The 13460-nt window shown below is 37.9% G+C and overlaps 1 protein-coding gene across 4 annotated transcripts; it reads left to right on the top strand.

Annotated features, from left to right (window-relative positions):
• The first annotated feature begins 56 nt into the window (after positions 1-56).
• On the top strand, positions 57-4309 carry LOC128608984 (melanoregulin-like). Of its 4 annotated transcripts, XR_008386145.1 has the most exons (6): positions 57-659; positions 952-1132; positions 2419-2509; positions 2782-2945; positions 3109-3171; positions 3854-4309. XR_008386145.1 is itself a non-coding variant. In XM_053627248.1 (5 exons), exons 1-5 carry the CDS (start codon positions 595-597, stop codon positions 3929-3931), a joined length of 579 nt encoding a protein of 192 aa, XP_053483223.1. In that variant the 5' UTR covers positions 57-594; the 3' UTR covers positions 3932-4309. The 4 variants fall into 4 exon arrangements, 3 of the variants coding, with proteins under 3 accessions (XP_053483223.1, XP_053483225.1, XP_053483224.1); XM_053627248.1 differs by lacking the exon at positions 3109-3171; XM_053627250.1 differs by having other exon boundaries at positions 3109-4309.
• The last annotated feature ends 9151 nt before the right edge of the window (positions 4310-13460 follow it).

The following is a 13460-nucleotide window of genomic DNA, read 5'->3' as shown; positions in this document are numbered from 1 at the left end:
TCAGGCTTGACTGAAATCAGGGTATGTATGTTTGTCTCAAGAGTTACTCGCTGTGTTTTTGTTTTGTTTAGGCTCATAAAGCAGAGAACATTCTTTCTAGCCTAACATTTACAGCAGCAGTTGTGGTTCCTCAAAAATTATGTGGTGAGCTATTAAATCTCAGTAATTCCACTGAATGACTATGCTTGTATGCAAGACATCTCTAAATTAATAGTCATCTCAAATAACTTAATCCAGTAATGTCCTCATGGGGTGTAAACAAATACAGTATAAACAGCTTTGAATGTTCTTGGGAAATTTTTTTTTTTTTTTTTTTTTAAAGACCTTCCTGTTTGCTATTGGTCTAGTAAGTGTTTAAACTGTGCAGTCACATGGAAAGAGACACTCATTATCAAGTTAAGGATCGTACCACTGAAAGATAACAGCTAGATCCGATGCTTGTTTGGATTGTACAGACACTATTTTTTTAAGGGAATGTAGATGTGGGTCAGTACTGGAAGAACTATTTGTTTTGAGAAGCTGAGCAAAGATAACTATAATGTGCTGATTGTTTAATGGAATAACTGCTCTGTACTGGAAATCCTTTGAGCACAAATGGGTGCATTTTATACTTCCTGTTGTCTGACGGATCAAAAAGAAGAGCAGAATGCTATATTATGGTAAGTGAGAATAATTTGAATCACTTTTGAGTGAATTATGCTTTTTTAAATTAATTAAATTGTGAATGATTTTAGTAATAACGTGTTTTCAGTTACATTAACTTATATGATTGGACAGTTGTACAACACACTTACAGTAAATAGGTTTGCTCAAATTTTAAGTTCATTCAAAGTCTTTCATTAACAACAAAAATGCAAATCTCTGGTTTTCTTGTTCAAAACCATCAGAATTGTGTCATTAGTAATAGAGGTCTCCTCACCTCAATTTAGGAACTTGTTGTTGCCTTGTCAGTTCCCAGTCCTGGAGTAAGGCCAGTGTGTCAAGTAAGAGTGAAGTGTGCATGTCAGAAGTGGGGCAGGAGTGGAAGCTGTGGAAACTTCCTCAAACCTCCAGTTACATCACTGAAGGGGAGTCGGACCAGGAGCTGCAGACTTTCATCATGATGAGGAACCAAGTGGATAAATACACTGAGGTGCAGGACATGCATGCTCATACACTTTGTCTAAAAATGTGATTTTTTTGTTTGTTTGTTTTGAAAGGTTATGAATATCATCATTGTGTCTGAATATTGCATTGCTAATAAACAGAAACCCTCCTATACATCATCAGTTAAGGTGATAGGAATCATGTGAATTTTCTGGCAAATGGAGCTAAATGATTGTATGTAACATGTAGCACAAAGGACCAAGCTAATATATTCAGTTCCACAGAGCTTGCTCAGTTCCACTCAGCTTGCTCCCTAATGCAATCATCAAATCAGCCAGGATAATGGTCTCTTTCATACCTTACATTTTACACTAACACACTTTGTGGCATGCATTTTACTCGATCAGTGCTGGCTGATCGAGACGAATAGCTTGCATTTTGCCAACGCTATGCTTGTACATTTCTTTTATTACACTATACGGTCAAAGGTATGTGGACACCCGATTATCACATTCATATGTGTTTTTTGAACATCCAGTTCCTGGTTTAGTGGCCTCTTTGCTGTTATAATAACCTCCACTCTTCTGTGAGGGATTTCCACTAGATTTTGCAGTGTAGATGTGGGGATTTGTGCTCATTCAGCCATTAGTGATGTCAGGCTCTGATGTCTGGTGAGGACGCCTGGGGTGCAGTCAGCATTCCAACTCATCCCAAAAGTGTTCAGTGGGGTTGAGGTCAAAGCTCTGTGCAGGCCATTCAAATTCTTCTACATCAATCTTGGCAAGCCATGTCTTCATGGTGCTTGCTTTGTGCACCAAGACATTGTCATGCTGGAACAGGTTGGGGCCTCTTAGTTCCAGTGAAGGGAAAGTGAAAAGCTACAGCATACAAAGACATCAGATACAATTTTGTGCTTCCAAACTTGTGCCAACAGTTTAGGGAAGAACCACATATGGGTGTGATGGTCAAGTGTCCACATACTTTTGACGATACAGTCTATCAACTAACATATTTTTGCTAATATATTTTTATGCATTTGCTTAACTGTTTTAAGTGGTTAATTAGAAGTAAGTCTCTAGTGCAAGCTGCAGCTGGCTTGCTTTTCATTCACAAGTTGAAGAGCGCATGAATCATTATTCATTTATATTTAATAAAATCTCATTTAAGTTAAGCTAATAGTGCTGCAGTAAAACTACAGCACATGCCTTAAATGTCTGGATTAACTCCCTTTCTCTCTCTTTGAGAATTTATTTATTTTAAAGATAAACAAGCTAGCTTGTGGTACTATTCTGTTACCTCTGTTTGTATATTTGTGCATTCTGTGTGTGTTAGGAGTGGGAGAAGCTGAACTATGATATACACACGTTGAGGTATGCCCATCGGGAAGTGTGTATGCGCTGGAAGAAGATTCTGCTTCTGCTGGGCAAGTCTACCTTAACATCCTTCCATCCCACCCTCCTCCCCCTGTATTTGCTCTTTCCATGCCACAACATTCCTGGCACTTGGTACCATTTGCAAATCTTGTGAAATTGTTCCTACTTAGTTTCTGTTCAACTCATAAGCTTGTTGTTTCAGACCTGTGTATGAGCTTTATATTGCAATCCAGGCCATATGTTACAAATCAAGGGAAATTAGCAATTCCTATGAAATGTGTTTGATTGTGTAAGAATGGGCTTTTTGTGGGTGTTACACCAGGTTACCAGAGGGAGGTGGATTCACTGTTAGCAGTGAATAAGCAGAGTGTAATGAGTGATGGAGAGAATCTGGAGACAGCCCAAGAGCTGCTGCACACAGTGTGTGAGGAGTCCAGCCTCTTCCCCAGCGGCATAGAGCCCAACGACAGATACCTCTTCGTCATGGTAACATACATGTTTAACAGTTACTGCAATCACAGAGAGTGTGCCCATGGACTGTTTTATTCAAAGAAAATGTAGAAAGTAATTATATCTGTGGCCAACTTGCAAAAATATTTGGCATCCATCTAGATAATGAGCAAAAATAAATTCATTATTTCATCCTCAGTAACTACTTTATCCTGGTCAGGGATATGGATCCAGAGCCTATGCCTGTAACACTGGGCATGAGGTGTGAATACACTCTAAATGTGACACCAGTCCATCACAGGGCACCATGCATACACACACACACACACACACTTCATCACACCTAGGGGCAATTTAGAGTGGCTAATCCACCTACCAGTATGTTTCTGGGAGGATAGTAACCCAAACTCCGTATCGACCCTAAAACTGTCAGGTAGCAATGCTACTTGCTACACCACCATGGAAAAGGACCCAAAATGAAGAAACTACATAAATTTCCTTAATTTGTGTAGTTTCAATTCATTGTTCATATTCTTATTTTCACAATATTTTATTTTTCTCAAAATCATATACTATGTATAAATCAATGGTAACCCTAAAATATACCAGCAAATGAATGCAAGCAAATTGTCAATTTTTAAAAATGTTGTTTATTGCCACCTTCCATGGGGTGTAAATATGAGTGTGCACACATGTAAAATCTCTTTGCCATGCATTACCATGGGAAAACCCAGTAAGCTTTCAACACAGAACATACAGATGTGTTTGACCAGCATATGACCGTCAAATAATGGATATAAAATTACACAAGCAGTTTAAAAAATATTTATACATGATTTGGGCCATCATAAAAACTCAATTCAAAAGTTTGGAACATGAGAGATGAGACTATATAATATGTTGTTTTGGTTTTTTTTTTAAACTAATGTTTGTGCCTTTTGCAGGATCGCTTGGTCTCTTTGGACAGTGCTGAGGACTTTGTTAGATTGGCCAAGGAGAAATATCCCAGAACCAAGCTATGAGAGTGACACTGAGACTCAATAGGTTTTTGAGTGAAAGTGCATGTGTGTACTTGTATGTGAGGTGAGGTAAGGCAGGATTTCTATCTGACTGAAGGTGAAATGCAGAAATGTTCACTGGGACTTAACAGGTCTTGGGCAAAGCTAGAATACACAGATTTGATGCTAAATAGCAGGGGTTTTTTCTGCAACTGTCTGAAGCCTGCACATATTGCATCAATCAGACATTGGACTTCTGATTGGAAGGTTATGAGTTCAAACACAGCACCACCAAGCTGCCACTGCTGGGCCCTTGGACAAGACCCTTAACCCTCAACTGCTGAGTTAGATTAAAAAGAAAGAGACATACATGTATGTTATTTTGGATAAGGTTGCCTGCCAAATGGCATACGTGTGTAAAAAAAAATAATAAATAAAATAAAAAAAAATAATTATATTTGATATATAATTTACGAATAATAATATATTAGTTGTATTGAATATGTTTGAATAATTTGTATAGGTTTATTCTCTTGCATTTGCAATGCTGGACATTTATTGCCAAAATTGTCTATGGTTAAAAGTTTATCAGCTGATGTGCAGTGTAGAGAAAATCAAATACTGAAAAGGGTTTGACTAAAATTCCTCTCATTTTACACAATCATACTAGCGTTCCAGCAGAATTTTAACACACTTTTTTGCAATGTTATTAGGAAAACTTTGCCATTTACACAGCTGTACGTAGTACGTATGTACTCATGCAATATACCGTTGGAAAGCTAAGAATCTTGTGATTCGAGTGATATAAACTGTTTAAAGATACAATCACAACTACAAATACAAAATGGAGGCAACATATTCTTTAAGTCTCATAGCAGTCCTACTGCTCCATAACATCCCAACAAAAACAGTCTTGTTACACTGGAAAAGGTCCAAACAATCCAATTATTTAAAAATATTTAGTCACATTTTAAATCAGTAATGAACTGCTGCTGAATCATTCCAAATTATCTCAGAAGACCATGTTTTTCTCATTATCTATTCAATGCGCGAGTGAAAATCCTTTATCGGCAGATTCCAAAATGGCCCCCGGGCTGTGACCTATCGAATGACACCTCATTTGAACCAACAGGAGTTTCCACGTCCTGTCTATATGCTTCAAAATCCAATCAGAGTCTGTGCTGAAGAGAAGCTCCTTCCCCCATTCCTACCTGAAAACGCAAGCTGTATGCCCCCAGTTGTGGAGATGACTTGCTATCATAGCGCCACTGAACTGCTGAAAAGAATGATATCTTGCTTCACAGGTGGGTTTCAACACTTCAATTTAAAAGTCTCTGCGTAACGCTCTGTAAACAATGGCACAGAAGCACATAAAAGTGCAAAAGGTTTCAATTATGAATATACAGTTTATGAATGTATTAATTTTTTATGAATGAATATACATTTTGTGGATTGCTAGATATGTGATATGATAATTATAAGAAAAAAAATCAAGAGTAGCAGCCTTTTTATCCTAGTTATGTGTACATGGTTACCAAGGGCCCTTTGGAGTCTCCAAAAGGTTTTGGTAAAAATAAATAAATAAATAAAAATGCATGGACATACCCTTAGAAATACATGTGTAAAATATTATTTTTATTTGCTAGTGTTATCAAATTTGAACTTGGACTAGGAAAGGCTTCAAGCTGTGGTCCAATTGTATATTCCAGCTAATAGCTCCTAGCTGTAGTCACCTGTAGGCATCTAAATGCAAAAAAAAAAAATAAATAAGGTGGAAAAAACCTTCTGTTTCATTGTGTTCAAACTTCTATTACTCAACACCAGTAGCACTTATAGTGATTCTCCAGTTATGTGATGTACTCCAAATGGTTCCAGAGCAGCTTTCAATTTAATTCGGGTATGTCTTGGATGGACGTTTTAGGCTAATTTTACTGAAACTCTATGAGGTTAAAAAAAAAAAAAAAAAACCCCAATTTTGATTGTTTCATCAAACTTGTGTATAACTGAAGAGAAAGATTGTATTTTTTTGCATTTGTCAATTTCACCACCAGGTGTCAGTATGAGCTATTTTACTACATTCTAGCCTATGTATCTTTTGGTACAGTCCTGACAAAGGTCACTCAGTATTAGGAGACCTTGAAGAACTCCCTTTAATGCAGAGGCGTGTTCTGTGTTTTTCTCTCTCTCTCTCTCTCTCTCTCTCTCTCTCTCTCTCTTTAATGGTCTCTTTCTAGATATATCAGTGTGGTCATGATTTCAGTTGTGTGTAGTGACCTACATACTGTTTTCTCCAAGGCCTTCTCTAAGAAGCTAGAAACAGATGTGCAGAAGGAAAAAAGAAAGGGGAAAAAGGGGGGGGGAAGGAGTTTAGTCACTTGCAGGCTCTGTGAGCTTGGCTCTCCTCTCTCTGTAGAAGGCAAAAGGCTGCATCTTGTTCTCATTATGCTTAGAGTGGGTGAGTGTGCACTATGAGTGTGTGTTGGGGGAAACGACTGACTGGACTGTCACAACCTTCCAGAAGTTGCTGGAAATATATGCCTTTGACTGATGGAGAATGAGCACAAGTGTGCGAGTCTGACATCATCTCTTGGAAATGCTAGTCGTCATCCTTCACCTCGTCTGTGCAGTACTGATAGAAGCTGGATTGTGCTATTACTGCACAGGATTATAGTCTTGCTGAACTGGGTTAGGGTGCTGCCAGGGAAAACTGAGCCCCCCTTTGTTTATTTATCCGTCTCTTTTCCTTCATCACCATTTTCTTTTTAATTCCTTACAGCCCCTTCTGGATTTTATTTGCTGTTTATACTAAAATGCATTAGGTCTAAACTGACATAGGTGTTACAGGCTGAGTTTATCTCTGGTGCTGCTTTTGTCAGAGGAGATTGACGAAAAAGCTCTCAGAAATCCTCTAAGCTGCACAGTCTCAGCTCCTGAATCAGTGACTTCAGCTGAGCCATGTCTGTCACCATGGCATCAATTCTGCTAGAAAGTCTCTCAGACTGGTTTCTGTTAGGTTTTTTTAATTATTATTATACTTATCAGTAGACAACAAGCTGTCTAGGCTTGTGAGGCTTGAGATTCATCTTCGAATGAGTCTTTAAATCTCAGACAAGTGTGCTGTGTCTGCATCTGCATCACTGTACAGTCAGCATAGAGGGTGTTTGAATCAGACACTGCATCCTTTAGATGGTCAATGTCCATCTTTAGCTTCCAAACGATTCAGACACCAGCTGTAAGAACATGAGATTTACAGCATGGCGTTTTTGGTGTATACTGAATAAAATACAAAATGGGGAAATCTCAACATTGCTAGTGTTTCATGCCGTAGCCACAGGTCTGCTAGTCAGGTATATAGTGGATGATGTGGAACCAGCTAACTTAGCAGACTCGTACCAATAAACAGCACATGATATGGTGAGGGAAAACCACTCAAAAATGCTAGTTGCTACTGGTAATGAGGAAAAGCTGAGTTGAAACCAGTGGACCACCTGGAGTTCTGTAATGTTTGGGGGTCCTAGTAGTCAGACTAGATGAGAGGGGACTACACCCAACTTTGGATGACAGGATACCTGTTCCGCTGCTATAGTAGATATATAATGTTCGTAGTATGTATGTCAGGAAGGCGGTCTGTCAACTTGTTGCTTTGAGCTTTTACTGTCAACAATCAGTCATGGGGATGTATGTATGTATGCATATATGACATATTGTATGTTGCTCTCCTGATTCATGTTGAGTCCAAGAAAGATATCCCTGAGGGGACAATAAAGTATACCTTATCTTCATGTGGTCTGACTTGTATGAGGCAAGAAGAAGAAAGGGAAAGATTGTTGTATGACAGTGGTATTTACGGCAAATACTATGTTATACATCATTTCATGACTTTCTTGGAATATCTCAGCATGCATGAACACAAGATGGTATCCAGGTGATTCTCTCAAACCCTGGTGGTTAGGATGGGTGAAATAGAATAATTACATAGTGAAATTAAAGTGTACAATCTGTCATCGGATGCCTCTCCAAGCATTCGAAAAGTTATTGGGTTTTTTTCCCCAAAGTTATTGTTTATACTACTAATAAATATGATAAAGATCTATTGTGTGGTTTAGATTTTATGAATGTGAGTGAGAAATCCAGACATACATTACGTTGGTGAAATAGTATAACCTCTGTTAGCAGCTTGGTGCTGCAATTGCACTAGTAGTTTTGGTGGGCACTGGACTTAAAAATGAAAATGTCTTTTATCAATGGAGGTTAGTCCCTGGTAATAAAAAAGCAGTATAATAAAATGGCAGTATAATTTAAATGCCCCATATTCTCTATGTTTGAACAAATATTTTTCCACAAGTCTGAAGGAAAGTAGGTGGGACCAAGACAGACCCAGCAGACATGCACTTAGACACTACCACAGGAGGTTGTAACAACAGATCTCAGTCTACCATACAGTGTGTTTCCCAATCCCTGTCCTGGGGCTCTCATGATTTGCATGTCTATTACAGTTTTTCCTAATCTAAGATTGGGATCGTGTTGATGAGCTTGACAAGCACATAATGGTCAAGCGCAATTACCAAGAATAATTGAATGTTGACGTTTTCCTGTGCTGAGAACAGAATATAAACCTGTAAATTCAGAATTGAAGTGTAATGGCGATTTTGAAGCATCATTAAACACTTGTATGTATGTAAATACAGATGTATGTGAATACTTCTGTCAATGTTATTAGGAAGAATTTATTGTTATATTGTACCAATATATGTTTGTGTTTACTGTATTGCTCCAGTGTTGGAAAGATAAAAGTACATTAGAAGAGCTTTGGTAAGACTCGCATCAGTCTTATCTTTCACGGTTACAACACCTACTATATATAATGTACAATTTAATTTGTGATTTGATACAGTTTCACATTTTTAACATTTATTATATTCAGCACTGCCCTTTGACCTCCATCATAAGTGTTTTCTGTTTCTCTTCAATATATCTGTTCTCTTTATATGGAGAAATTAGTCAAAATTCGCATTCACTGTAGTCATACATTTGTAACAGATATGGAATGTTAGGTCGAAAAAGTATGAAATATTAATTTATTACTGGTCTGACACTATTAGGGCTTGATGGGACTAATCAGGTGTGTTATATCAGGAAAAACACTAAGCAAGGTGGAAATGGGAAAGAGGAACTTTACATTCTTTTTAGATTTAAAGGTGTTGGTAAATAGCTTCAACCTTGGTATCAGGAAAATCATGTGTAATGCTTACAGATAGTTTTGTTCTAAAACCTTAAGCTTTTTTCTCAAATCTTTCAGTGTCATTCTTTTCAGTATTCCTACATTTGGACTTTGCAAGCATGTTGAATAAAGGCAGTAAGGACATTAGGATGGATTTCTCATCATAGGGACACTTGGCAAGAAGTACTTAAGCTGTCTGGAAGAGGCTGAACTCTGTCTCTGCTCTCTGTCCCAGTGCCCAGTGGATTGAGACAAACCTGGAGCCAGACACTTCCATGTCTCCATCCCTCCCACAGTCAGTAATATGTACAGGACTTTATAAAGATATAGTGCTCTGGAGTTTGTTCAGAGTTCAACTTTATGCATGTAATACCAGGTCTGAAGACTCACGAAGGCTTAATATGGCGGTTATGTTTAATTTGAGTGCAATATATTCATAATATATTAATGGTTTAGAAATATATGTGTACACCCTATATTCAGACAGTCTATCATAAAATGCAATCATGATATACAGAATAGTAATATATTTGATTACTTATTCATCTTCAGTAACGTCTTTATCCTGTTCTGGGTCAAGAGTGAATTTCAAGCCTTGTCTGAGGAACACTGATGTTGGCTTACACCCTAGATGAGACGCCATCATAATATATTTGTCACTGATATGCTAACTCAAGTTTGTAAAGGAGGACCAGAGTTATCTCGTGGTCTTCCAGATCAGATAGAAAACAGCGTCAGGCTCCCTCACCGTCATCAGTTTAGCATCCAGTGTAACATGAGCTCAGACACTGTAACTCTGTAAGCTTTTTGCCCAAGGCTTTCCACCTAGTGTAAAGAGATTACTGTCAAAAAAGACACTTAATTGAATAATGACAGTGTACTATATTTACAAAGCAGTTAAACTCACTGGTCATTATGTGGAGGATTAAAGAGCAAAGATTAAAGCTGTTATATATTTATTTCCAAGTTCACGTTATCCAAAAGTCTACGTTGCCTATGTTTATGAACTGAGGTATTGGTTTTCATGAGAATAAAAATGGGTAAAAGATTGTTGCAGTGTTGTGTTTGGCCTTAAGGGAGAATAAGAGAGTAATAGACGACCCCTGCTCTCCTTTTCAGAGGCCTGCTTTGTTTCTGTGTTGAGAGAAATGGGGATCTCAGGGTCTGAGCCAGTACTGATTTCAGTTTGGCAATTCATAGACTCAGACTTGTGTTGTAAATATGTAATTGGATTCAGAATTGTTTTGATATGAACGTGCTTTTTCTTGATTTGCATGAGCACCTAGCCAAGATGAGACAAAACCCAGTCTCAGGCTTTGGTTCTTAACAGTACACCACAGTCCTTTATGGTCCTTAATGTGTACCTTAATTGAGTTTTAAAGGTAAAAACATCTCAGTGATGAGTGTTTGTAGCTTTAAATATATTTCTAAAGTGTACAGTAATTTTATATTGTTGCTTTATTAGGTTGCTATAAATAATCCTATGTGAGAACCATACATGCCATAGTGTATATTATAATATTGATGTTATGTTTGTTAAAACCTTGGCTAGGATACAGAATGTTGTAGAAATACCTTCTGCATAGTACATTGCGGCAGGATGCACTTGTATAAAATCAGTGTTGGGGTTTATTAAGAGTAATCCAATAATCATTGTTAATATTCAATGCAGGGGTCAAAGAGCAACGGGGGATAGCCATCATCAAAACCATGCAAACACTACTGAGGGTCAAAACCTGGAACTAAAGCAAACAAGGTTTGGACTTACAGAGAATGAGACTTCAACATAAAATAAGACATAACAAGGTTTAAATTAAGCATTTAAAAGAATCAAGGGCTGAACACAGAATAGGTGAGCACAACCAGGAAAATACCAATCACTGGACAGGGGTGAAAGGAAATGAAATGGCGTAGGAATGAAAACCTACACCTACAACGGCCCTTTGCAGATAGCTATATTCCCATTTTGCTAGGGCTACAGTATGACATCAATTGTCAGTAGTTCTCTAATGAGCCAAGAATGGTTAGTTAAAAGCACAAGTCTTATCTCTTAAAACAGATAAGACACTCCAGCTTGAGTTTATCCCGAGAGAAAAAGAAAGAAGAATTTTTTTTTTATCACAATAATTGGTTAACAAAAGCTTGTTAGATTGCACACAGTGATTTATATTCTATATGAGTACAAGAGACAGTAGGTCAGTATGGGTCAATGAAAATATGCTACGTAAAATCTGAAAACTGCTCTTTTTTTTTGGTTGTGGGCGCATGGTGGCTTAGTGGTTAGCACATTCACCTCACACCTGTAGGGTTTCCTGCCACGGCCTTGTGTGTGCGGAGTTTGCATGTTCTCCCCGTGCTGCGGGGGTTTCCTCTGGGTACTCCAGTTTCCTCCCCCAGTCCAAAGACATGCATGGTATTCTGATTGGCATGTCCAAAGTTTCCATAGTGTCTGAATGTGTATGTGATTGTGCCTTGCGATGGATTGGCACCCCGTCCAAGGTGTACCTCACCTTGTGTCCCATGTTCCCTGGGATAGGCTCCAGGTTCCCCACGACCCAGTAGGATAACCCGTATCGAAAATGGATTTATGGATGGATTTTTGGTTGATTTGATGAATTCTTTGTACATATCGAACAGCATATAGGCCAAATTTGAATGATTATCCATATTTTCAGAGAACAAAAATTTAAAACAATCCTACTTGATTCCATCTCTCTCACCATCTCACCAGTCTGTTAACTGAGGAATTAGCTGCAAGTATTTTTTTAACCACTGTAAACGTTCTGATCTAGCCTGATTTTTTTTTTATTGTATAATCTGCTGTATGAGCATTCTGCCTATAGACAGCGTACATAGCACATTATTTACACAAATACCTTGATTGATGAAGCTCTGCATGTTATAAATGCAAATGTAGAAATGTACCAAAAGTGTATACAATAGCCAACTTTATGTTACAGGAAGATTTCATGTCATTCTCTTTGAAATCACTTCGCAATCATTTGTACACTTAAACCTCCTGTTTATTAATATTCATCTTAAAGCAATTGTTTCAATAACTACTATAAGATTATTAAATAGGAAAGGTATGTAGTCACAAGAATGAGAAATGTATGAACATCTGGACCCACTGATGGATTCTAGAAATTTAAGAGGTTAACCAGGTTAATTATATCTCTTAAAAGCATGTAATTAATGTCTTTCTTCTGTTACTGTGATTCATTAAAGCATCATGTGGAGTCCACTGTAAACAACTGCTAGTTTTTTGTGTTGTTTTACTTTTTAAACAAGGGAGTATTACTTGGATGATTTTAGAAATCCCCAAAAAGTTTTCTCTCTGTAAGCATTTAATTTTTTAATAATTCACTTTTGCTTTCAGAGATCGTTGTAGGCTATGTAATTAATGCTATGAATACACACATAAGCAAACACACTCACACACACGCACACACACACGCGTCTTGGGTAAACGCCCTGTCCCAGCTGGATGATGTAAGTTACAGTTAAGGATTTGCTTAGTGTGGTGAAGATGAGCTGTAATTAAGAAGGAATCTCCCATTTTATATGATGATTTATTCATTCACATTAAAGTGTCTGCTCACTGCACACATATAATAATTATAGCTCACAGCAAAGATGTGCCCATTTGTCTTTAGAGTCACAGCCTAAACCCGCCAAGTTCTCAGCTCACTGCTATTCCCTGTTTACAAAGGAGTTCAAACATGAAGAGGTGTGTGTGATGATTTCTTTACCTGCCTTCTTATAAAAGCATGTGTAGATTGACAGTGAGTTGTCGGGATGATGCTGGTCTTACATACTGTATTACTATTTGGATGGTAGGCTTGATCATGTAGAGACCTAACATCTTTTTGCTTTACTGTCTGTGTGTGTGTTTAGGAGTCACACTGGCATGTGTGTACGTGTGCACACCTGTTGAGGCAGACAGGAGTATATCCAGCCACATGTGTCATAGCCCGTACCTGCAAAGGGGGCTGCAGACCATGGAGACTGTTATATCAGATGTTTGCCTTACCACACAATGACTCACACAATACCATCCCCTTCCTCAGGCTATCAAAACATGGGGAGATTTTGTCAAAGATATCTTTTTGCCCCTAGAAAAAAAAGACACAACATTCCTAAGTTTATCTATCTAACCTACACACATATACTCCACCCTAAATACTCATAGCACCAGCAATTGTCCACTTTCATGCATTTTAAAACACATTCTCACTTTATCCATTACAGAAAACTTCCTTCCTCTATGCACATTACTGCTGACCATAGCTAAAAGTGCTCATAACTTTGGTCATGATGACATCAGAGGTT

This window comes from Ictalurus furcatus, chromosome 6 (genome assembly GCF_023375685.1).
Source record: "Ictalurus furcatus strain D&B chromosome 6, Billie_1.0, whole genome shotgun sequence".
Classification (NCBI taxonomy): Eukaryota; Metazoa; Chordata; class Actinopteri; order Siluriformes; family Ictaluridae; genus Ictalurus; species Ictalurus furcatus.
The sequence above is the reverse complement of the archived record's forward strand: the minus strand, read 5'-3'. Positions and strand labels throughout refer to the sequence as shown.